The 26,224-nt window shown below is 37.5% G+C and overlaps 2 protein-coding genes across 2 annotated transcripts; one reads left to right on the top strand and one right to left on the bottom strand.

The window, feature by feature from the left end:
* Positions 1-206: 206 nt before the first annotated feature.
* On the bottom strand, positions 207-13,546 carry LOC131785109 (kelch domain-containing protein 3-like). The gene is made up of 17 exons (XM_059101954.2): positions 13,397-13,546; positions 11,622-11,755; positions 10,940-11,015; positions 10,412-10,500; positions 9,527-9,673; positions 8,959-9,010; positions 8,239-8,339; positions 7,643-7,728; positions 6,814-6,892; positions 5,764-5,849; positions 5,537-5,636; positions 5,259-5,289; positions 4,288-4,381; positions 3,276-3,376; positions 2,294-2,378; positions 1,592-1,696; positions 207-1,093 (listed from the first exon to the last, which is right to left on the bottom strand). Exons 1-17 carry the CDS (start codon positions 13,456-13,458, stop codon positions 974-976), a joined length of 1,548 nt encoding a protein of 515 aa, XP_058957937.2. The 5' UTR covers positions 13,459-13,546; the 3' UTR covers positions 207-973.
* A 95-nt stretch (positions 13,547-13,641) lies between these two features.
* On the top strand, positions 13,642-25,653 carry LOC131785110 (hippocampus abundant transcript 1 protein-like). The gene is made up of 12 exons (XM_059101955.2): positions 13,642-13,851; positions 15,021-15,110; positions 18,516-18,578; positions 18,930-19,057; positions 19,587-19,701; positions 20,059-20,277; positions 20,892-21,005; positions 21,408-21,479; positions 21,905-22,017; positions 22,444-22,541; positions 23,724-23,896; positions 24,203-25,653. The coding sequence occupies exons 1-12, from the start codon at positions 13,741-13,743 to the stop codon at positions 24,437-24,439; spliced, it is 1,533 nt and encodes a 510-aa protein (XP_058957938.1). The 5' UTR covers positions 13,642-13,740; the 3' UTR covers positions 24,440-25,653.
* The last annotated feature ends 571 nt before the right edge of the window (positions 25,654-26,224 follow it).

The following is a 26,224-nucleotide window of genomic DNA, read 5'->3' on the forward strand; positions in this document are numbered from 1 at the left end:
TTCCGGTGAACGGCCGGTTTATTCAATTTTACGAAACATATCTGCTTTGATATTATATAATTATTATTATTCTTATTTGACGCGGAAATCGAGGTACCTTCTCAGGGATTAATCGTTTTTAAAGCGGCATTGTTGATACATGTACCATGGCAAAGAGAACAACGGAATCAAGTAATTTCTAAGAGAAGGGGAATGTGGGGGGGGGGGGGGGAGGGGTGCGTACCTTGCATTAATTGATGTCTAGCAATTTGTATCAGCGAGCTCGAATTCGTTCGGCGATGGCGACTGATCAGTGGAGTATCTTGCGCTAGAAAAGATTCAGTCACTGAGACAGGGGGGCTTCCTTAACAACACCCTGGGGTGGGGTGGAAGTAACTAAGAGGGCAAAATGAATCAAGGAGGGGTATCACTGTTTTAATGAGGACCGGAATGGTGGGGATAAACTGTAGTCCCGTTTATAAATCTCACTGGCAATAACGCCCCGGTGAATTATGTTTGGGTAGGGCAAAGAATATACTCCGCTGAAGAAATACGGACACTACTCATTATAAACAAATATTTGTGCTTTATTACATGTAAAGCGTCATTGAAGTGCTTTTCTGTGAGGTGTTTCGATTCACTTGGTGGAATTCTCTACTTAGTTAATTTCGTTGATAGTCTAGATGCAAATTCCAATCAAGGGTCGGAAAGTGATCCGTGATTGTTTGTTGTTGTCGTTTTTTTTATTCGTTTTGATTGGTCCCGCAAATTTGCGCCATTCTCTCAACCAATCAAAAGCAAAACTGATACCAGTCACGACTTCGTCGCCCGCGTTTTCCCGCGCGTTAGAAAGTTTTGTCGGTTGTACTCTGAGTTCTCATTGGCTCTTTAAGGTATTTTCCTTTCTTCTGATTGGTCGTTGTGATTATTATGGTTTCGGTTTTACGACAGTCAGTCGAATAGTGCTCCAATGTATTATTGAATGATTCTGTGTTTAGCTAACTCCATTCAATAGATGGTTGGCTCCACCACCGAGCTTTTCGATAGCTTCAATTTTTTCGCCAAATTCTAGCTTTTCCTTTCGAAGTCTTTCCCTTTCTTCAACCAATTGACTCTGTTAAAAGAACATTGAAACTGATTTCAGTACATGAAAAACAAGCAATCAACACTACGAAAATCAACAGCAGTAAACTGACTTTGAAAAAAAAAAAAATGCACAACCAACGATAGTTCAACACGTATTCTAGATGTGGCAAATACAGTACAAGGTGGTACATTACAAAAAAAGGACACAGGAGGAACGCTACAAAACTGCGAAATCACACCATAATTACAAGAACAAATAACTGTACACACAGTAACAAAGCAAACCGAGTGAAAGCACATAGCAAAGTCTCCCTCCTAACCGGCTTAGTAAACCGCTGCTGTGACTTAACCTAACCTAAATTACATTTAGCCTCGTTTCAAGTAAGCAAAAATAAATAAAAATATGAACGGCAAGTCAATAAAGATTCCAATTCAAGTTGTGTTGGAAGGCTAAAAAAAATCCGAAGTGCAACGTAAATAACTGTTAAAAGATATCAAAATTAAAATCAGCAATTTTACAAAATACCTTTTCCAATTCTAATCTATGTCTTTCCTCCTCAAGTTCTTGTTTCCGTGCGTTTATCCATTCCTCATTTTCTACTCTGTGTTTGTTTATCATGTCCTCCAGCTCCTTTTGAGTAAGAGTATATAAACATAATACGCTGATCTATTTAGATCTTAAGCTCCTCCCCCCTCCCCCCCTCAGGCAACCCAAGTGCAGTTGACCGTCATCCGTGACCGGGGGTTAGGGGGATTTGGACTGGAAGTGTCAAATCCTTCCGGCGGAATACATGTGTTTACCTTTTAATATAAAAGTCTTTAAAGGTAAAGAGAGTTCAATTTCGCGAGCTGGTGGCTCAGAAGAAAAGGTCTTTAAAGGCTATGTCTTGAAGCTTGGTTAATGAGTGGAAAGTCATGGCTGCTGATTTTGCCTTTTAGAAAATCGACCATCAAATACGGCACTTTGTTAGGGCATTTGAACAAGGTCCCCCCCCCCCCCGGGGAGGAAGGGGGGCAAAAATGTTAAAGCTTCGAATTTATCGACGCACAATTTAAGCCGCACCTTTCCTAAGCAGAACGAAAACAACGTAAATTCATCTAATTAATAATAATAATGATAATAATAATGATAATAATAATAATAATAATAATAATAATAATAATAATAATAAACTGTATGGTAATAAGTATCGAGAAATGATGATAATACCATAAAGTCAGCTTTTACCTTCTGTTGTTTCTCATACAACTCAATATGTGATGTCCTTTCTTCTTGGAAAGCTTCCACCGCGTTCTTCAACGCTTCCCTCTGTCTGAAAAAGACGCACGAAACAGGCATGAAAAAGGTTGTGCTGTGTATGAAGAATCAATTTTACAGCGCTGTGAGTGTTTGATAGACAAACTCTTGCGACGCAGAGGGGTAGTCTTCAATAACAAGACCTGAATCCGTTAGTGTGCCTCACAGAGAAAGTTTTAAGAATATACTTCGAACAAAACCAACTCTACATTCAAGTTTGACGTTTTACGATCGGAAACACCAATCGCACAAGCTGCCAAAACTGCACCAAAAGGGCATTAAATAAGGCAACAACACTAAATACGCAAAGCACAACAAATCCAGCAGCAGCTTCAAATGGCCAAATTACCGCAACATCAAGAAACTACACCAAGTGCGTCAATTTCATTAATCATGCCAACCACCGCAAAAACACTTACTATATCGCACACAGTAGTTCCATATGCACTTTCTACAAGATCTACCACAACCGCGCTATGTGCATCAATTTCATCAACCACACAAACTATGGATTTGCGTGAGCTCAGTACACCAACAACACAACTAAAGCACAAATAGATTTCTCAAAGTCGGAAATACTAAATGCAGTTATATCTTTGGAAAGTTCAGGAGTGTTTACCTGTACCAGATTGTACGAGTCATCATTCAAGTATCCTATTTACTGATATAATTTTTAAAATGAATTCCTTAGAACCAAAATTTCAATTTTTAATTGTTTCTTATCAATTTAATCTCCCTACACTACCAGGGATCAACTGCGGTGCTCAAAGCCGTTAACCGTGCGAAAATGTTTGCATTAGTATACTATTACAAACGGATTACACTTTTCGCAGCCTACAGAAAAAGTTTAGTCCTCAAAACAAACCTTAACAACAAAAAGCAGGTACACAAAAAAACACACACAAAGACTTACGTTTGAACCTCCGCATACTTGTTTGAAAGATCTTCAAAAATCTCTTCAACTCGTTTGGTGAACGACGCTTTCACATCATCAAACTCAGGGGGTTTAGCAGGCTACACATTCAATAAAATACACAATCAGTTTTGGAGTTCTGTAACAGACCCTGCTCAGCGAGGCAGCACTCCAAGTTGCAAATGTTTTGGTCGCCATGGCAAGTGGATAACCGCGCTTCGTTCAGTGGCTCGTGTTGAAGAGTCCCAGACTGCTTTGCAGCCGGTCAAGGGTTCAAGCCCAAGATCGGACCAGCACTCAGGGTCTTAAAATAACTTAGTAGAATATGATGCCTTTGCTATGACATCTGCAAATGATATTGGTCATTTTAACAGTAGTCTTCTCCGATAAGAACAGTAAACCGTAGGTTCCGTCTCCCGCATCTTCCCTATCTGTACTGGTTAGCAAGGGTCATTAAAGGACCCACGCACTCCGTGCAAAGGGTAGAGAGCATAGCTCCCGGTATTATGGCCTGGCCTTGTCAATGTTTGTACATTTCAAAAATATAAGTATACAGGAGTCCTATACAGAAAGAAGTGGGGCAATAGAGGAAGAAGAAAAAAAATTGGCGACTAGACTTGCAGTGAAGGTCCATAATTTTTGTGTGTGTGTGTTTTTTTTTTGCAGACACGAAGAAAGCTGCATCATTAACATAACGTCGTGTTTGTGTTTGGGACTTGAGAGGAGATAAACATTTTCATGAAATAATATAAGTGTTCCGTTAATGTTTTTAATTTTTTTTGTTCTTCCTCCATGGTTGACCTTGGGATATCACATTAACCCTTTCACTCCCAAGATCTCATTGGTAATTCTCCTTACTGTCTCCCATACAGTTCTTATATCAGTTCGGAGAATTTGGTATTGGATCAACTCATAACCCCCTAACTGATATTTTTCTTTATTCTTATCACTTGTATTCTTGAAATAGTATTGGTACAGTATTGTCAGGAGAAATTCTGTATTGAATCCTTACCTCGGTAACAGCAGGAATAACAGGTCTGTACGGTGCAGGAACTTGTATCGACAAATCGTAAGATGTCAGGGGGCCTAACATATCACTACCGCCACTGAAAAAGATATCAGTACATACTAATTTAGTCACTCCCCATTCCCCACTCCCTTAACGAGCTTTTGAGTTGTTGTTTTATGTCTCACTGCTCACGTGACCATGAGCTCACATGTACAAAAAAGTGCGTGTTCCTTGTGAGAGTCTGTCGAAAATGTGTGATAATTGTGTCGTTCGTCTTTAGGTCAAAACAAAGAGCTCGAAATCTCACGCAATCTATCGCAAACAAACCAGAGTGTTTTGAATGGCGGGGATTGTGGGTGAGCGAAAAAACCCTTCTGTTGCAGTCAAAAAGGCTCCGTTGACACGATTAGCAAAGTCGGTGGGCGATATATCGCGAACACCCTCAAGGTGACGGACAGCCTTCCTCACATTGTTCCCTGCTCCAGAGGAGTTAGTGACACCACCAAGTCGCTTTATTTCCTTCCACCACTCAGTCGGGGAGCACTCCTTCAGATACCCGGCGTTTATTGCAGTCCGATCGACATTACGTGCGTTTGATTGATACGATTTCGCAGGAGTCTAAACCCAGTATGATCGCCTGGATTGCGAGCTCTTAGGCGTTTCTTAATAAGGTTCTTGAGGGCAGGGCTGATCTAAGGCGGTCCTATAGGGTGCAGAGCTTTGATTCTCAAGGAAAGCAAAGAATCAAGTCCAGTTTCGGTTATCGTTTAAAGCATCAATACATCTCCTTCGCATGAGTGTACTGTGCTAACTATGGCTGGAACATCAACCCGTTCAAGATAAATCTGCATTGCGTAACGATTACGAATCCTTAAATCTCTTGAGAAGATTGTTTGTTTTGAAAATAACAACAGCAATAATAATAATAATCATTATCATCATCATCATCATCATGATAGTATTAATAAACAAACCTGGACAGAGATGACGACAGTACGTCTGTTTCTAAAAAAATTCAAATAAGAACAGTCAGCTTTACATTGGAGTAGAGAATAACTGCCAGAATGTTTAAAAATATATTTTTCTCTGTGTTCTTTAAATGTTTTCCGTATTTTTCCAGTCTTACAGGAGGAGAGAAGACTACGCACAGCTAAAAACAAAGGACTGAGCGTTCTGCAGACAAGTTGCAAAACCACTCCCATCCCGAAAGAAACATTCCTGTGTTTTTAACTGAATTAATTTAGTAACTTGCCTGTCATTTCTTGGGGGAGGTGCTTCAAGGCAGCACGTGTCTGCAATATGCAAACATCATCAAAATCCTTCTGGTCATCCATTCCGCCGAAAATTATGAGCTAGAAAAGGAAGAGAAAGAGAATAAATCAATATCAATGATCTGCGTGAAACCTTTCTTTCTTGATGGGGCACAAACCTTTTTTTTAGCTTCTTTGACAAACACGAGGTTAAGTATTTAAGCTTTACCTGTCCGTAAATCATCACAGCAGTATGCCCGTGTCTTCTGTCAGGTCCTTCACCGGAGCATTGAAGTTTCTTCCATTTCAGTTTAGCTGAAACGGGATAACGTACCCAGGTATAAATAACAAAACAACAGCTCCCCATTTCACCTAAAAATATGTTTGGATATTTGTCTGCAAAGACTAACGATTCTTAGCATAAATCTACCGACGCTCTATCACAGAATGCTGCAATCTGATTGGCTGCACTTCATGCAATATATTACATGCTAGATGGAGAGTAGAGTGAGAAACCAAGCAAGACGAAAATCAATAAAGGGGGTCGGTTTTTAAAGAAACTGTGGCGCTGCGTCGGTGGGAGAGTATCACTTAGTAATTTAGTATTATCAACTGAGTCGATAACGTAAATTGACCACCCTAAAGAGTTTCACAACTGACGTTTCGAGCGTTAGCCCTCAGTCTGAGGGAAGGGTCTTTCAATCTTTCGCTCTGACAAAGGGCTAACGCTCGAGACGTCAGCTTTGAAACTCCTTACGGTGGCCAATTTACGTTATCGACTCAGTTGATAATACTAAATAACCGTAATATGCAAATCAGGATGGCTGCGTCATCAGAATATACCAAGCCAACACCACACCACTTATATTAAAATAATAAAGAAGGATTCAAAGTATTCTCCGTTTTAATGGTAAATGATTTTACTCTGGTGTACGTTCAATGAAGCAACTAGTACAGAGCAACTTTCTCAAGACTCTGCTTGATATTTCCATAAGATTTTGCCCTCCCTATACTCCACTGTGCAAACACTTCTCAGAGAAACAAAACAATATCGACAACAAAATAATACCTTTGGCACTACGCCTTTGTTTCACCATAGTAGGGGGCTGTGCGGAAACCTTGAAGTGATTTTTTCGATTTATTTTTAATGTTTTTTTCCCAAAATTTGAGTTTCCGAACTCGGATGTAACTTTTTTGAGTGTGTGGCCCATATTCCAGTGCTTACAGTTAAGTTGTCTTGACAAAAAAAGGATAATGAAGAAACAAGCTGTTTACTCACTCAAACTAAGCTTGTATATGTCATCAAACGGTGTTGTAACTTTTGCCACATCGTTTGAACCCCCAAATAAATAAATGTCCTGTAGAAGAAGATGGAAAAAATATGAAAAATTAGGGGCACCATTGAAAATATGTACAAATCGTGATATATCTATATATTCAATGCCTTTTAAATAAATATAATTCAGTTATCATTAAAAAAGAAAGAAATATCAAGTGTCAATGTACCTGTAACAAATAGAAATGGAAATAAAATATGCATTTGTTCTGAAACCCTACTCTCCCATCCCTTTTTACAGGCAGACATGAGTAACCCCCCCCCCTCCCCCAAACTAGGGCATTTCCTTTTCTTGTTCTCATTAATTTGGATGAGAATTAAAACTGGTCCAAAATTCACACATAACTGATGACAAATGGAAAATCTTGTTTCAAATCATGATAACTTAATTCACGCTTATTCAACCTTGTAATGCGCCAATCAATTCGAAGCTTTAACCTCCTCCCCCCTCCTCAGGGAAACCCACAGACCCACAGGCATTCCCACAGGCATTTGACTGTCATCTGTGCACTGGGGGTGGGAAATCTGAACCAGAAATGTACAGTCTTTCCAATGGAGTACAAGTGTTGAGCATTATCATTGCTCATTTCACAAAATTCTTCATGCCTCTGTAATAAGAACTCCTCTAATGCCCACATCATGGTTCCTCTTGCCAATCCAAAACATAACTAGAAACCTATGGTACATCAGCATCAAGTCAACTTAAGTATTTAACACCACTTTATGTTTTTTAAGACACTCACTGCTGTTTTAAGGGTGTTTCATACAATACCTTGCTATGATGTGCGCACAAGGTGTGAAGACTCCTTGTGTGTGGTTTATGACCCTGTACATTAACAGCCTCCCATCTCAGTGTCACTGCAGAGTAAAATCAAACATATATACAGTACAGCTCAGAAATACTTGGCCCTAACTGCACATGAAAACTGTATTAAAACAAGCATGCACATGCATGCAATTTTTTCAAATGCACTCAAAAAACACACTTGAAAGAAGCTTATTAGTATGTATGAAGCAGTCTTTCGTTTTACCCTTTGTTTAACTTTGAATGGTGTGTTAGATTTATAACACAGGAGGGATTCTGATGTTGGTGACATTAAGTGGTTCTTTCCCAAAGTGTTTGGCATCAGTACATTTTTGAAATGGTTCACCTTCTTTGTGAAGAAAAAGGAAAAAGTTTTTGACCCGCTGGGTACTTCTTTACAAAGCAAACAAAATCAAGAGATGTACTTAGAACATTTGTCTACTTTGGCTGGATTTCTTCACTATTTGGAGAAATAACGAATTACTTTTGTTTGGGAATTGAGAAAAAATTGAAATGAAAAAGTTTGCAACACTAAACACTATATTAACCAATTTCTTCCATACCTGTATCAAAGACATGTAAATCATTGTACCACAGCTTCTTTCCCCCAGTCCCTCCCATAATGTAAAACTTCTCACCAGCCACAGTGCAAGCATGATCACATCTGAAACAACAAATCACCAGTCAAAAGTGTCTTGTAATTAAACTTACATTTATGCGTGTCCTTAAATAAACATTATAGTTTAATAAGCCCCCTCCCCAAATCAATGCCCACCCCCTTGGCCATAATGTCAAACAACTGCTCCTCTCAAATAAGCACTTCCCCCCCCCCCCCCCAAACACTCCTTCCTCACTTTCCTAAATGGTCAGGGATATAAGGAAACCCTGTTTCTCTTGCCACTTTATTTATAACTCTTGAAGCTTCAACCACAGGAGAATCAAGAAACCTAATTAATACGCACCCCTATGATTAAGTGCCCTACCCATGATTTAAACCCCCCTTTCCTCTAGCTAAAATTTAAATCAGTGCTTATTCCACAAAATACTGTACTACTCAAAGTCTTGTCTAGTTACAACAATTATTGACAGTAAAATTGACAACAATTAATAGAAGTGAAGGTAGCTACTAGTGGAAAATAACCAAGCCGTGAGGGGGCAAGGTTAACATACTCCTCTGTACACTGAGGTAAATATTTGTTTTAGTATGCACTAAAACAGTGAGATAGTATACCACAAAAAGATAATTTTAACTCATGTATTCCTGCAATTACAAGAATGAATACCTGGGTGAGGGAGGGTTTCCAGATGCTTTTAGAGGAGTCCATGTTAAATTCCCTTTGGCAAAAAAAACCAAGTTGGAACAACAGATAGCAATGGCATATTTTTAATGCTGATAATGTTCTTGTGTTTCCTCATGTGGGGCTTTCCTTGCTCCAAACATGAAGAAGTATTCAGACAAAACAAGCTTTCCTTTTAAGAGTGAAGTTTATTCAGCAACTCAACAGTCTAATTCTTGCACTCTCACAAATAAATAATTCTATTTTGAAGCACGAACTGCATATAATTACAATATGAACAAGGAACCTTCCATCTAGGGAGTAACAATGGCAAGCATGCTTATCTAGTATGCAAAGGCATAGCACAATACCTTGGCTGCCAGATTGTTCTCAAATTTCACAATTTACCCCCAAATTTTTCGCTTCTAAGCCAAATATTCATTCTTTGGACAATCTCTCAGCCATGGACATTATCATTCAACATACCAGCCACTTAAAGGGGTTTATATCCTAAAATAAGATTCTGTAAATCAACTACAAAAGTAGAGATTACATTTCTTTAACGTAAGTACACCTGTGTTCAGCATATAGAGAGTATTTGTGGCAGTCCCATGATATATTCCTCCAAATATATACAATGTGTCTCCTACTACTGCAGTTGTGTGTCCTAAGGCTTTGGGTTGACGTCCTTGAGTTGGACACAACTCCCAAGATAATGTCCCTGTAAAATAATGAAGAAAAATACAACAATCATTATAGGCTACTCTTATTTTAACCCTTCAACCTTCTCTCCACATCAGCACTCCATGCCATGACCATTTTGGTTGCCGGAGCAAGTGAATCTGTTGGTGACCAACAGATTAAAAAAGGAAAAAAAAAGAAAGAGTTGCAATTACATTGTTTAGCTCACTAACTACCTCATGTAGTGCTCATCAATATGAGGGATTTTTTTTTTCTTTTTGGTAGGCCCAAAATATTTGACAGAGACCCAGAAAATTTTAAGCAGCCATTGTGATCCTCTTGATCGCCAAGAATTAATCCAACCCTCATTTCTAAACTTTCATATACAGCACTGTGGTCTAACAATGTGGTCTAGCTACCGGTAAGTGGCCTATTCAGCTAGGGCTTCTTCCAGTTTCCTTGGCATGAAGCGTCTAGAAGTAAATTACTACTCCCTCCTGGATGAGATTTTAGTCAATGGCAAGGCTACCCCTTGGGAGAGAGAGGCACTGTGAACGTAAGAGTTTGCCCAAGAACTCATCCCATTGACCCTACCCATGCCAGTCTCAAACCCTGAACCCTCAGAAGGAGTCCAGCACACCAATTATTATGCTACTACATCTCCTCTACAGTCAAACAAGTTCTATCAAATTTTAACTTGACCTAAAAATTATTATACTTCAACAGTAATTAACATTAGCAATGGCTTACATTTAGTAATGCCATAATTTATACTAACCAATATCATAGGCATACAACCCATCTAAACATTCATCAGATTCTGGATAATTTGATCCACCAAAAAGATAGAGAACAGTACCAACAGCACTGAAAATTTAATAACATTCTCAAATGAGATCTTTGGTATAATGAACAAGGAAAATAAATTTGTGAACTTCACGAAGAGTCAGCGGCACAGATGCCATTTTGCCCAGTGTGAACATTTTGTTGTAGATGCACCAGATTACCCCTTTCTAGTACCCCTTAAGTCACTGAAATATTTCTGCGAAAGATGATACTTGAACATCACTTTTAATTATAAATAATTGATACTTTAACATTAGGCACAAGCAGTTTGGGGCATTTCAGGTGTGAATGCATTTAATGTAACATATACAGACTACATGCCCAGTGTTTTTTTTTCTTTTGGAACTTAAATAAGCTATTTTCAAGGTCTATTATGTTCCCATAATGAAGAACTGTGGTCATAAGTCTCCTTTATCATTTCATAAATTTGTCTGTTTGAACAAAGCTTCCTTTTGTGTACCTCAAAGTGTGTCCATCCCTTACACAAGGAATATCTCCCAGTTGTTGCAATCTTTCCCAGGTGACCTGTATTCCAACTAATAATGAAAAAAAGGTATCAGGCATTTCCTATTAATGAAATCCTGGATAATGAAAAGTTTAAGGAGGCTCAAGGCTATTTAAGCTGAGGGAGAATGGATCCAAACAAATGAATCCCAAGCAAAATCCTCTGGTGAAATTATCTAGCAAAAGTTATAAACAACAAGGGTGGCCACAAATCAAATGAACATTGCAGGGCCTGTATGTTTTCAAAAGCTGAATGTGTTTATTTGCAAAATAAAATTTAAACTTTAATTAAGAATAAGAAATGTTGACTCTTTCATCCAAAATCTTCCCCAGTAATTTAGAAAATCTCAATTTCAACTTAGTGCACTATTTTTTTGACAGATTTCTGCTTCTCTAAGCAGCCAGCTGTCCTGTTGCCATGGCAACAGATAAGGCTTTATGAGCACCCTTAAAGAATTCCGTTACTGAACAATAGTTTCATCCAGATATTAAAAAACCCCCAATAGTGAGTCTGAGAGTCCTATATTCTTGTGTTATTAAAGGCACTTGCTTTTCATTGCAGAAAACCCTTTCAAGCATTTTGTGGTATAATATAACTGATGATGGGTTCTATGAACAGACTTTGTACAGCAACTTACTTTTAATAACAAACAGGTCATTCAAGTAAACAGGGTCACTGGTGGATTCACTGTGTTCGCCACCAAACCAACTCCCACTGCTACCACCAAAGATGTATGCCTTCTTGTCAACAACCGCTGCTGCATGACCCTGCCTGAGAAACACACAATTTTAACCCTCTTGATGAACTCCTTTTTGATTTTTCTATCAGATGATGAGTATCACTTTTACAACAATAATTTTAAAATGAAAAAGGAAGCATTCAATTTGCATTTCAAACATCTAACTCTTTAACAACCAGAAGAGATTAGCAAGTAACTTCTCAGACATAGTTTGATGCTACTCTGGTTTGCAGATTTAATGAATGTAACCAAAGAAGTTACAATTCAGTAATCTTTGGTTACATTCATTAAAATGTGCAAACCAGAGTAGCATCAAACTATGTCTGATTGTCCACCTGGTTGCTGTGTGAACTTTAATATAAGTAACTTCTCCCTATAATATCCATACATCATCCAGCAAACAGGTACTGAGAAAACTCAAACTTATCAGGTAGAAGTTGTTATCTTGATCTAACACAATTCTCCTCACTAATTTATAGGAAAATTTGTAGACTGAAGCAATCAGATCTTGAGAGTTCAAGGGTGAAAAAGGTACAACATCAAAATAACAAAAAGAATGCAGCACAATTGGCCACCATGTAAATAACAAGAACAATTGTAATAACATTTTTTTTATATAAAAATTACACTAAAACATTTTTAAAATCAAATCCTTCATAAAGATTCTTGCTAAAAAAAGGTCTTTTTAGTATTATATACCTTTAAGACCTTTTTTTTGAGTATGTAGGGTTTGGATTTTACCATTTTTATTTGTATCATTACCAGTATACATAATATTATTTACATTACATATTTTCTTGTAAATCTTGAACTTAAGAAAAGAGGAAAAAGATAAAATACTGAAAACTAATGACTTGTCAGCAAATAAAAAAGATCAGACTCAAAATGTCTCTATAGAATAAAACTATTTTATAACAGCCAACATATTTTTTTTCTCAAAAATATTTCCCAAATGTTCAGAGTTTTTCCCTTTGCTCTTGAACTTTTGTGGGCAGTAGGGCCAACCTCATGATGGTCACCAACAATTATCTTAGCCCACAGCTATGAGACTGTTGTCATGCAATCTTCACTCTACTTGATGTACTAATACTACTACTAGTCTACTACTGCTACTGCTACTGCTACTGCTACTGCTACTGCTACTACAACAAATGATAATAATAATAATAGTAATAATAATAATTATTATTATAACAAAAGTAATAATAAAAAAATAATATTTTTGCCATGATACAGAAGACCCAGAATATATTATTAATAAACAATGATTATTCTCGTGCAGGATGCACCTGTAAATTTTTTCAAGGACTAGAAATTACACTCGCCCTGCAGACTCACTGATGGTGCCGTGGATCAATTCGTTTGAAATATTTTTAAGTATTTTAAAACTTCGCCGTAAAACTACGATACTATAATATTTTAAAATTAAATGCTACTGAGCTCAGGAAGATAATATGAAACAAACTTATTATTCTTAAAGTGATTGCACATAATCCAGAATACAAAATCTCAGATCATGGTTCACGATACCGTTTAAGTACGCCTGATAGTGCCTTAAGAAAAATCAAAACGAATCTATAAAAAAAAATTGCATAGGAATTTAAATTCGATCCGTTTGCACGTCAAATGCAATTTAGACATCGAAACACCCCAAAACCGTAAAATTAGTTTACCTTGGAGCTGGGACAGGTCCATTTATTGTTTTCTTTACCCAACAGCAGGAGGACGAAGTCATTTTGGAGATAAAAATGTAAAATCAATTCAAAGTCAGATTTACCATATCTACCATTTGTTTGGTTCCCGCGCTGCTGAGAGCTGCTCGGAAACGGACGTGCGCAAGGGAAACTGGTAAAACTGAGCCCACATGGAACTTATTGGAGAGCGGTTATTGATAAAATTTTATGCACCGGTGCGTGAGACGAGCAGCTGGCCTCATAGAGAACAGCGAATATCAACAATAATTCATCTGAGATTTTTGTTTTGTCAGCGTAAATAGTGAACACTAAATGTTTCCTAGATGCATAAGGTAATCATAGGAAAGAAGCGTCTTAAGAGATTGGTTTCTCTTCCTACAACGGGCACTAGAAAATGGCGATCGAAAGACTCCCGCGAAGGGCCGACGGGTTCGGTGAGTTTTCTGCAGTAGGAATATGAAATGGGTTAAGCGATCGACTATGATCTATTACCGATTGGCTCTTTTTGTTATATGTGTGGACATGTTAACTATATCGTGTCATTTTTGCAAACAAATACATAACTTTGCCGTTTATCTGAACATATTTCTGTCACATTACGCAGCAGTATTTTAGAAGTATCGTCACGGTGTCTAAAGGCAAACTAGCCTCTTATTCTTCTTATAAAATTATTCCTTGTAGATCGTTCAAAAGAATGGCTTAATGTTATGCTCAGGGTGCATTCTTGTGTTCTTTCATTAAAGTCATGGTAACTTGCTAGTGATTCTTGACTATTAGCTCTTCGATGTTTCAAAATCTTATTTTCCTCTAAAACTTTTTAGGAAAAGCGCAATTAGTCAACTAGCTTCCGTTCGTAAGACAACATAAGGTTACGAGTGTGTTTCAAACGTTTGTAACCATGATCTCTTCGTGTTGATGAATGTGTTATCGTCAAAGAAAGATGTGGGAAAGAAATTGTCTTAATTGTTCTGCCTTTGTGTTCTGTGGTTATTTCACATCGTTAAGTTAATCGATTCTCTTTATTTTTATGTTTGTGATGAAAAATTTATGAATGAGGTGGCTTTTTTTTATCCTTCTCTCACGTTATGTTATTGCTTAGATCTACTTTGTTAAGAATAAAAGTTAGAATCTGACAGGAATTATCAATTCCTGTGTATCTCTTTTGACTGCTTATTTCATTTAGTGTTTGCATTTTTAGTACTCCTTGTGTTATGGACATAGTTTTGACAGTAATTTTCATCAATTCTCTAAATTATGCAGGCTTCATATCAACACTATAGGTTTTCACTGATTTAAATAGTAAAATTCAAACCTCTAATTGTAATGTTTACAAGGGCATTTGTTAATTTTATCATGATACAGTCAAACTTTAATTATCCAAACTTGTGGGGACTGGGCTTAATAGTCCAAATATTGAAAGATCCAGATAATTGGAAAATCCAGATAGTCAAAGTTTATCTGTATTCAGGTTGGGTATTTTTTAATTTTATAATTCCAAGCCTATTCTAGTCTCCCCAAATTAGAAGAATTTATCCTTGGCTACATATCACTGACACTTAAATAAAGTTATTAAGTGATTCTGAAAATCTTAATGTCTCTACAGGGATTTGGAAAACCAAGTGTTTACCATGCCACAGTAGTAATCTTCCTGGAATTTTTTGCCTGGGGTCTTCTCACATCACCTATGTTAACAGTAAGTTTTTATGTGAGAGTTATTTCATTGCTCTAGATACTCATGTTTAGGGGAAGAATCTGTCCCATTTCACAACACTCACGACATGAAATGTAAAACACAGAACAAAATTAGACTCTACATGCTCCTAACCTTGATTTACTTTCATCGGTTGAAGAAAAACTAACTTTTTAAGTATGGGGTAAGTCAGATTTCATGTTGTCTTGTGTTTGTTGATTAATACATGTACATGTGGATCACTGATGGTGTCAAAATGTGTTAGGAAAAAAAAACAAATGGTGCATGAGGCACAGTTGAGTGTGTCGTTGATGCTTTTTACTACATTTTGATGTCTACTGTGATTTATTATTTTACAAACCCATGACAATGAAGAATCTCTCTCTTTCTTTTTAATATGATTAAACAGAAAAACGGTGTTAATGGTGATGTCAACAATGCATCTGTCTTCCAGTAGAAATATAACTAAGAACCTCTCAAAGTGCATGTATAATTCAACATATCATATAACCCTTTAACTCCCAAGATTTGATTGTTAATTCTCCCCTCTTGCTTCAACTAATTCCTTTGTAAATTAGTTACAAGAATTTGGTGATAGATCAAGATAACAACTTCTACATGTCTAAGTTTGAGTATTCTCATTACCTATTTGCTCAATAATGTATGGATACTATAGGGAGAAGTTACTTGTTAATCACTTCTGGGAGCTAAAGGGATAAATACAGTTGTATGAACTACACAAGTGTTACCTCTTTTTACACTCCTCTCCATAGGTTCAACCCTTTATCCTCTGCCATAAGTTCTTGTCTGGGTAGTCAATATACAATCTCTAACTAAAAGTGATTTGTTAACAAGGAAATTGAGGCTGAAAATTTTGATATTTGTCATGTAGAGATTTTTTGTTCCTCTTTACATCCAAATTCTAGCAATTTGAAAACCTTTTGATCTGATCACAATATTGCAGAAATTATTTTGTCAACTTGGCCATCCTACTGAAGGGTAAAGTGGAAAGTGTGTAAAACCACATCCTGAGTGAACATGGTGCCTTAACCTTTTAACCACAAGATCTGATTGTTAATTCTCCCTTCTAGCTGCTACACATTTCCTTTTAAGTTAGTTACAAAAATTTAGCGTAAGATCAAGAAAACACCATCTACTTGATAAGTTTGAGTTTTCCCATTTGTTACATGATGTATGGATATTATGGGGATAACTTACAGTACATATTATTTGCTCTTAGGAGTTAAAGGGTTAACCTTTAACTCCCAGATCTAATTTATAATTCTCCTTACTGTCAACCATACAGTTCTAATAGTGTTAGTTCAGAGAATTTAGTATTGGATCAACTAATTATTTCCAAATTGATATTTTTCTTTATTCTCATCACTCATCAGGTTGATATAGTATGAACATTGTAAGGAGAAATTCTGTCTTGGTAACTCATGGAATTTAAAGGGTGAACCATTTTTTGTGTCTTCCTTGGAACAGTGATGCAATAATTCATAAACCCCCAATCCTAATTATGTCAACCTGGTTTAACAAGCCAAATTGTTCTAGCCATTAAACATAGAATGTATGGAAAAGATCAGAGCCTAATTGAAACAAAGCCAGAGTGTCAGACCCTTTGACAGAATTTTTCCTTATAGCATTAAATACAACATCAAGCAGACAAGTGATGAGAATAAAGAAAAATATCAACTAGGCAATTATAAGTTGATCCAGCACCAAAATAATTCTCTGAGCCTCAAGTAACATCATAAGAATTGTATGGGAGACAGTTAGAAGAATTACTAAATTAATGAGATCTTGGGAGTGAAATGGTTGAATAAACTTCATCATATCACAACTTTACTGCTCTGTGTATGACATCTACTGAATTGTGCCATTTACAATTCTGCTGTAGCTTGCATGTACAACATTCATGTACTGTGCAATGAGTGAGAGGAGAAACCATCAGCCCAGTCAAAATGTGCCAACAGCCAGCAATTTTGACACCTACAATAAAATATCTGCTACTTACTCTGTACTTTCTACTGAAATTCATTGACAACAAATTTGAAGTCTCTACCATTTTACACTTTAAGCAAAAAACAAAGAACTAAATGGGATAATTTTCTCCAATGAATAGACACAAGCACAAATATTTTTACCATCAAATGCACCGGATACCACCATTTGAAGCAGAAACTTTCAAAGTTTTCTCAGTTTCATGCCCCCCAACTCCTCAAGAAGGCAGAGGCCTTTGGCCTCTGCCACCTACAACTCAACTCATCTTACCCACTGCTAAAAAACATTTTTTATATGCTGGAACTGTTATGGAAGTTAGCCGAGTTCAGATATTGTAAACCAAATACAGCAATTTCTCTCTAACCTAGACAGTCAAACCAACAATATTCTGACAAAATCAAACCTTTCTTGTCAAAAGGACTTGCCACCTCACCATCCTGACACAAACTGTTGTCTAAGCCTGATCATGTTATTTTTCATCTTTTATATATCTGTCACTTACAACAACTGCATTTTGTGATCACTTGCATAATTGTGATATTGCATCTGTTTTTGTTTTTGTGGACTTTATTCTATCATGTTCACTAGGCAACAGTAAGTGTAGATATTGTTCATTTGTATTGGTGTGGTTATGCAAGCAATATCTGACCAAAGTGGAGGTGAATGTTCGAAAAAAAACAAAGCATGTACTTAAAATAAACACTATTTTCATTATTAGTAGAGAACCTTCTACAATGTTTAATTCATATGGCACATGGACATACTGTATATGAAATGTTTTACTTTAATTTAATTCTGGGCATTGGTCTGGTCTAGGGCTTGAAACTTTGACTCTCTGCACAGTAGTGTGGCAATCTGAAATGTTCATGAGCTAACCAAGCACAGTTGAAGTTTGCTTTTGATTTCAAATTGGGTTACTGAAACAGAAAAGAAAAACATCAGCTGGGGGATTATTAATTGATCCAAACTTAATTCTCCAAACCAAATTCAAGAGAATTGGAGGGGGCACAGTAAGGAGAATTATGACAGAGATGTTAAGAATGAAAGGGTTGACAAGCTGCATTGATAAATTATCAGTTTGGAAACAGTACTATATCAGAAGTATGTTTTTTGTCTCATCACTAGTGTGGGACAAAGAAAAATTTCTGAGTCCCCATGAGGAATTGAACCTCAGACCTTGGGATTCCGCTCTCCAATGCTCTACCACTGAGCCACAGAGACTCTATGATGAGGGAGGCCCATTAAAAAGTTCATGTATGACATAACTCCTGCATATTGCTAAGATCTGCAATGTAGATAGCGTTATGTTCAAAAAAAGAATGAGAAAGTTTGTAAGTTTTGAGCTCGGTAAAGAAATACATTTTATGACTTTTCTAAGTAAAGGTTTTGTTTTCCTGGCAGGTCCTACACAACACATTCCAGCAACACACATTTCTAATGAATGGATTAATTCAGGGAGTTAAGGTACAGAAGAATATTTTTTACATGCATATGCAATGTTAAAGTTGCTAAAGATCGTTGTGATTTTCTCATGTAAATATTAAGTGCTCAGTGTAAGTCTGTTAAGACACGTGTACTCATTTCAATGCTGCCAAGATTTCAATAAATGTAAAAGCTAGACAACAAATACTCCCTCTCCTTATTGGTGGAATGTGTTTCACGAGTTGAAATGAATAAATAAGTTTAAAAAAATTGAGGCTAGCTTTTTTCACTGAATTTCGTTGACTTCTGTGACAGATTTTACAGTAAAAGAGGGACTGCTTGTAGTCTATGAATTCACTTACAGAATAATGAGGAATTTCAATTTCTTTTCAGGGAATATTATCTTTTCTGTGTGCTCCACTAATTGGTGCCCTTTCGGATGTTTGGGGACGTAAATCCTTTCTACTTGTAACTGTTTTCTTCACTTGCATACCTATCCCTCTTCTACAATTTAACCCATGGTAAGTTATGACTCTATGCTTTTCTCCTGAAATCAATCTTAGTACTTTGAATTCAAATGTCCACAATGCATTGCCGATTATCTTTTTCCTTATGACTGTTAGGACAAGATGGTGGGTTTTTCCCCTTATTACGGCTTTATTTCTTTTCACAACTCATTACATACAAGACTAATACAACTAGATATATACTGACGTAGAGGAAAAGGTTACAGCATACATACAATAAATTAAACTAGGTGCATACACAGGGAAAAAAAAAAGGAGAAAGAAGAAAAAAAAGAAGGAAAGTTAAAGTTGCAACATTACAAAAAAAGAAAAACAAGGTGGTGTTTTTGTGGTTAAATTCTATTCTGTGGAACCTGTATTTAGTAGTCAACCTATATTAAAGGGTTACCCCACCATTTTCTGTGGGTGACAGCTTACTACAGGACTGTTCAACTGTGATAACCATTAAGCAGCTCCTATTTGCCCTAAAGCTTCATAAAGGTGGGTATTTCATCTTTTCCTGAAAGTATACTTTGTTTTTCAGGTGGTTCTTTGCTATGATCTCAGTTTCTGGGATGTTTGCAGTCACCTTTTCAATAGCATTTGCCTATGTAGCTGATTGTACTGATGAAGGTGATAGAAGCACTGCTTATGGACTGGTAAGATTTACTTATCAGTAAAGCTTAACCTGATGGATTAATTCATAGGTTAAATTATTGAAGGGGGGGGAGGGTCTATTCTTATTCTTAGACACCACCTTGTGAGGTGTCACCTTGTCACCCCCCCCCCCCCCCCTACTCTTTCTTACTGTTGATTCTGGAAGCTATTCACTACCCACAGCACCTGTAGGAACAAAGTCCTTTCACCTAATTCCTCCTGTTATGTCTGGCACCTCTCCAACCACTGACATATGGAACAACAGACCCAACTTTATGACTAAATGCAGTCATATACTAGTATGTAGTAAACCCATTTATGTTATTGTAAGTTGTAAAATTCTTCTGTTTTGCCCCCAGGTTTCTGCTACATTTGCAGCAAGTCTAATCATAAGTCCAGCACTGGGAGCATATCTTGGTAGAATATATGATGACAGGGCTGTTGTAGCGCTAGCTACTTTTGTGGCTGCTTCAGATCTGCTGTTTATTTTAGTTGCTGTTCCCGAGTCTCTCCCTGAACGGGTGAGGCCAGCATCTTGGGGAGCACCAATCTCTTGGGAACAGGCTGATCCTTTTGCAGTGAGTGAAAACAGCAACCTTTTCAACACGTTCTATTTACATGTACTTTCTAACTCTGGTCAACATAAAAATTCACCTTACTGGTTTCCATATATTTTCATATTGCTGCATCAGTTGTGACAAAGTGTGAAAAAATCAGTCAATCTCAATTTGTAGATCACTTGAAATCTTGATTCTCCTGACTTTTACCAGTGATTTTTAGCTGGTGTTGTGAGGAGAAATGTGATGTAGATCTTTTGGGGATTAAGGGTTTAGGAGTGCCACCAAATGTTGCTATCTTCAATTCAAATTCACATTGTTTGTGACGAGCACGACAAGCTTTAACCCTTCACACTCCAACATCAGTATGCATATTCTCCATACTATTTTCCATACAATCGTAAGGTGCTGACAAGGAGAATTTGTTTATTAATCAAGAGCTCCTTTAGTTAAAGTGATCATTTCCTTATTCTCTTGACGTTAATGTGTGATTCAGTGGTGATATTGTAGGGAAAAATTAGATGCTAATCACTCTTAGGGGTGAAAGGGTTGAAAAGGAAGTATTAGAAAGTCACTTGAATCTGTTCCTCAGACTAGCAAGTAATTGTGTGTTGTTTTGTTTGTTTCCATTGCAGTCTTTACGCAAAGTTGGCCAGGATCCTATAGTTCTGTTGATGTGTATTACAGTGTTCCTGTCATATCTACCTGAAGCTGGCCAGTATTCTTGTATGTTTCTGTATCTCAAGCAAGTAAGTCATTCTCAAATGAAAGCTTTTTTGAACATGCAAACTATAACAACAGACCATTCAAAAAAAAAAACAGACGGTTAAAATTTCCCATATGTGGACACCCTTTTCCGTTAAAAGGGAATACTTTTGGAAGCTGGAGAATTCTCCTGTGACTTATACACAGCTTGAAATTCTCTTAACGTCTTTAATACACATTTGAACAGACAGGTAACGAGAATTAAGATTTTTATCAACTTGATTCAACTCCTGATTTTGTGGGCTAGCGCACAAATAATTGTTTGATCATCAGTTGGGAGCATTCATCTTAAAATCTTTTAAATGGGGTTAAATTAATCTACAACATAAGTATTCTTCTACAAAACATTTTTTTCAAGTTTTTTTCTTCTTGTGGTCTTCTGCTAGGTTATAAAATTTACTTCAGACGATGTGGCTACATTTATAGCAGTGTTAGGTGTATTATCAGTTATCTCCCAGGTAAGGATATTAAAATGTGTTGTTGCGGTTGATCTCAGGTTATAGCGTCTTTGAAGCATACAACACTAAGCCCCTTAACTCCCAGAAGTGATTAACATGTAACCTCTCCGTTATTTCTTGCTTATTTTAATGACCAATAATCGTTGAAATGCTCGCTGCACAGATAAAAGAAAATGTGGTTAATTTGGCCTGCGGGTAAGCGCCACTTTTGGGGTTTTTTTTAGGGGAGTCCGAGGGAAGTGTGACGAGAGCGTGAACTGCGAGTCACGTACGAGAGCCTCGCGCGTGCCTTTGTTTTCCTAAAGAACGCATAAAAAAAGCGGAAAGAAATACGCCTGTCCCGTAGGCGAATTTGAATTCAGAATTTTAACCTATGTTTTTGATAAATTATGTTTACAGATTCTTTTGTTTTGTTCTGTCTTCAGACTGTAGTCCTTACATGTCTCAAGAAAACTATAGGATTGAAGAATTGCGTTCTTATTGGTTTAATATTTGAAATTCTTCAGTTATCTTGGTATGGTCTCGGAACTCAGTTTTGGTAAGTTGCTACAATTTTCATTTGAGTTTCCAAAGTAATACGGGATAGTCTGTGGCTCAGTGATAGAGCATCGAAGCGCGGAATCCTAAGGTCTGAGGTTCGATTCCTCATGGGACTCAGAATTTTTTCTTTGTCCCACGCTTGTGACTAGACGAAAAACATCTTTTTCTCTTCCTTTACCGAGCTTAAAACTTACCATCTTTCTTCATGTAACTCGGAAAAATGCGCAACAACGGTGCGCGCAAAGAACGCGTACTGTCCAATGACACAGGCACGTCGCTACACTGTCCTTTTACAAGTATGAATCGTAAACTGTTTTATTAAGGCTCAAATCGGGCTGGTGATACCCAATTTGTTGTAATTTTGATTAAACTGAAATGTTGACGCATCCACTTGAATTCTTTCTCGTCTTCTTTGTGTCTGTAGGATGATGTGGGCAGCTGGATCCCTGGCGTCAATATCGATGATAACATATCCATCCATGAGTGCCCTGGTGTCCTGTAACGCTGAAGCTGATCAGCAAGGTAAGTCCACTGGTTTCCTAACGAATAGAGCCTTGAAAAGTGGTCCAGAATTGCATTCCGCTTAGTGAGTGGTCACGGAAATTTCGCTCTAACCTCTCAGCCAATCAGAGCAAGACTTAAAGCAGTCGTTACTGAGATGTCCGTGATTTCCCGCGCACGAGATCTTTTCCATGTTCTAAACACTAGTTATCATTGGCTCCATTGGCTAAGTTCTCATTGACCTTTGTTTTAATAACCGTCTTTCATGGATTCAAGGTCAGGTAACGGTCTGAGAATAAAATTGTCCAAGGTCTGGAAAGAGTCTATTAAAATTGAAGATTTACAACTCTTAACTGTCGTTTTAGTCTGGTGGGAGAAATTTTAGGTTTATCAGGAAACGACACGGAAAAATTCAAGGCAACTTCCAGGAAGGAAAATTATGGCCTTTGACAAAGCAAAAGAACAGCGGGGAAGTTTTGTCAAATCTGCTTTTGTCGGCGGGAAAGCGAGCTGCCCATTCATTTGACATTTAAAGCAAGTTTGTTACATGATACTCGGTGTCAGCGGACATCCACCCTAATTTTCTTTGTGTCCGCTTATGGGAAGAAATCCTCGTAGTCGGACAGTTCTATTAGCAGACGCTTTTTCCAATTCCCGAGGATGTCCACTTACAAAAGAGTTCACTGTCGTTTTGATTCACATCGCCCCGTATTCTGTTGGATAATACAGTCGAGCCTGTATTAAACACGAAGGCGCGCTAAAAAAAAGGAGAGATAGATACCTTAGATACCTCTGGATCATTTGTCAATCAACCGTCGTGGCACCGTATTAAGCGGTCAGTTGTAAAAGTGCCGAAATTCTTACCCTTTAAACACTGCAATTTTCATCTTTATTCACCTTTATCAAGTGGTACCAGTACTAAACTGTCATTTAAAGTGGAACCACTCAAATAAAAAAAAGAACAAGCTTTTAAGTATTTTTAAGTAACCCATGTTTTTCTCCCGAAATCAATGTTGGTGGTATTTTGCGCGAGTTTTTGTACATCAAGTGGTTAATTAAGTGGTCAACAAGCGTTTTTTTCCCGTGTTTTACAACACCCTCATCCTGTGGAACCTGTTTTACGCATTCCCCATGGCTGACCGCTAAATACAGGTTACCAACACATCTGAACCAGTTATTCTCTTTTTTTTTTTTCTATGCTAGGTGTGGTTCAAGGTATGATAACAGGAATAAGAGGCTTGTGTAATGGCATAGGACCTGCTCTTTTTGGCTTGGTGTTTTACGTGTTTCATGTGGATTTAGAAGACGAGGAAGGTCCAACTGTCGATATCACTGCTGCAAGTAATCACACCATTATGGAGGACCCGTACGGCAAGGTATTGACAATATCAGAATGCTTATTTTTTACACTGTACTTATTTGCTATGGAGAACAAGGAGAATTTGGTGAACAAACAAGAGCTTATTTAGTTAGTAACCGTTTTCGTTTTTCTCATGACATGTAAATACAGTATTATACATATAGTATCACTCCTGAACAAAAGAAATGATGAAGAATAGAAGAGGTTCTCAGTTGTATAGTAAATTTTCCTCTTCATCGCCATAGGGATATGTGTAAAGCAGGTACTATCAGAGGAGAAAATCATTCTTTTTTTACCTTGCTGTAATAATTTTTTTTCGCAGACAATCGTATCTGGAGCACCGTTTCTATTCGGCGCTGGCTCTGTTATTCTTTCTCTTCTATTGGCGTTCTTCCTTCCTGATAACAGTGCTAATTTTCAGCTTAGTGCACGTTCTCCAACCAGGAGAAACAGCGAATTTAGTTTCCAAAGCGAGTGCGAGGCTAGTGGCTCTGAGTTAAGGGACATGAATACGTCATCTGATAATGCACCTCTTCTCTGCGACACCAAGCCACTTTAGGACCTCAACGGTCTCTCAAGTACAACCATGTACGCAGTGGAAATACTGATTCTTATCTGACAAACAACCTTAGTTAGGAGCCCTTTTTGGAAGGCTCATAGAATGGATGCAAGTTGATCAAGACCCCTTAACGAAAGGAAAAGCGACCACGTAACACACGCTGCGTCTTGTGAAAGCAGAACGTGAGAGACTTTGTAAAGCAAAATGGAAAATATGATCTTGATTGACAACTGCATTGTATTTTTCTCAAAAGCACTATGAACAAATTATTCAAATTGTCCTGACACGGAGGAGATGACCGTTAAAGTCTAGAGAGAGTAGTAGGGATAGCTAAGTCATAACGATTTGTCTTCCAGGAGTAACAAACAGCGACACAAGTCAGTTATCCACGGTGTTTTAAAACCGTATTGCTTTTTAGGTAAAGTTCAAAGCAAAGTATTGAATCAACAGAATTTCCGTAATTTAATAAGCCTCGTGTTTGAAAGTGTCAAGTTTTCCCTTCCAATTTTTTGTTTTACAAATTTCCCTAAACGTTTCGCTTTTTCATGCATGTTGTGCTTGAGAGCGGTCGTTTCTTATGTTTTCTTTCAACATTTTTGCGGGAAATTGATGCGCGGCAGCGCAAAATTGAACCACGTGCACATGCTTTACGTTTGACCGCTGAGTTGTCACATGCAGTGAAACCGAAAAATCAAAACAATTCCTGATTCCCTTAAAATATTATTCTAAATGCGCAAAGTGGTTTGAAGTATCGTACCGTAGTTGTAGTAAGCGTCGTCACCTTTTTTTTTTGTTTCGGTTTTCACAGTAATTATTTTCGTTGACAGGATAGTTATTACTTGATTTTCTACTGTTTCATCGTTTTTATTTTAGGTTTACCTCGACATTTATTATGTCGTGAAAACCGATTTATTATCTAACAGGGGTTTCGAATAGCAATCATTTCCTGAATTGCTTTTTTAGGGAGTGGTCTTAAAGACCCACAAAGCAAAGTTTGAAGTTAAATTTCCATCCTAATCTCGAGCGTAGTTGAGCTGTCAATACTATGAAAACAGAGGTCGCCAAAGGCGCAAATTGTTCGTGAATCGATTTTTGTACATAAGAGATTTATTCTATAAATTATCTTAACGACTTGGAATTATTTAATGTACAATTCTATTGCTGTTTGATTTTTATTGTTACTGAAATTATCTTCCACTAAATAAATATTTTCGACTGTCGTTTGGTTTGTGGATGTTGGTTTGCTAAAATACAGGACGCGCGTCTCTCTGCACGCGTGAAGACTGAGACGAGTTGGGGAGAGGGTTACGGAGGGTCTGGCTCTAATAATCAGCGCTAGACCCTCTGCGGACCTCTCGCAAGATCGCGTTGCTTAAGGCCTCATACTATTCCACGAGCGAAGAAACGCGCGTGCCTAAACGCTAATAGAGACCTTAAGAGGTCAGAACAGCAACGCCGGGGAAGATGTCGATTTAAAAGTGAATTTACAAAATTTCAGCGTAGATTCGTAAACCCTTTACCGTGTACACTTTCAGTTCTTTTGGGACTGAACCAATATTCGTACTTCAGCCGTCGACAGGTGCAGGTCCGGCTAGGTCTCATTACAACAACCGTGTCACATCTGACTTCAAATTTTAGGGCAGTAGACAGAGTGTCTATTTCCATTTTTCCAGTTTCCTTTTCCCCAATGAAACACAAACAAGCAGCTTTTTTCGCCGATCATTTATCACAAATTTTTCTTTAATGCCTGCGCATTACCTTCTCCATTTCGCTTCTACTTACGAA

The sequence above is a fragment of the Pocillopora verrucosa genome, chromosome 12 (assembly GCF_036669915.1).
Source record: "Pocillopora verrucosa isolate sample1 chromosome 12, ASM3666991v2, whole genome shotgun sequence".
NCBI lineage: Eukaryota > Metazoa > Cnidaria > Anthozoa > Scleractinia > Pocilloporidae > Pocillopora > Pocillopora verrucosa.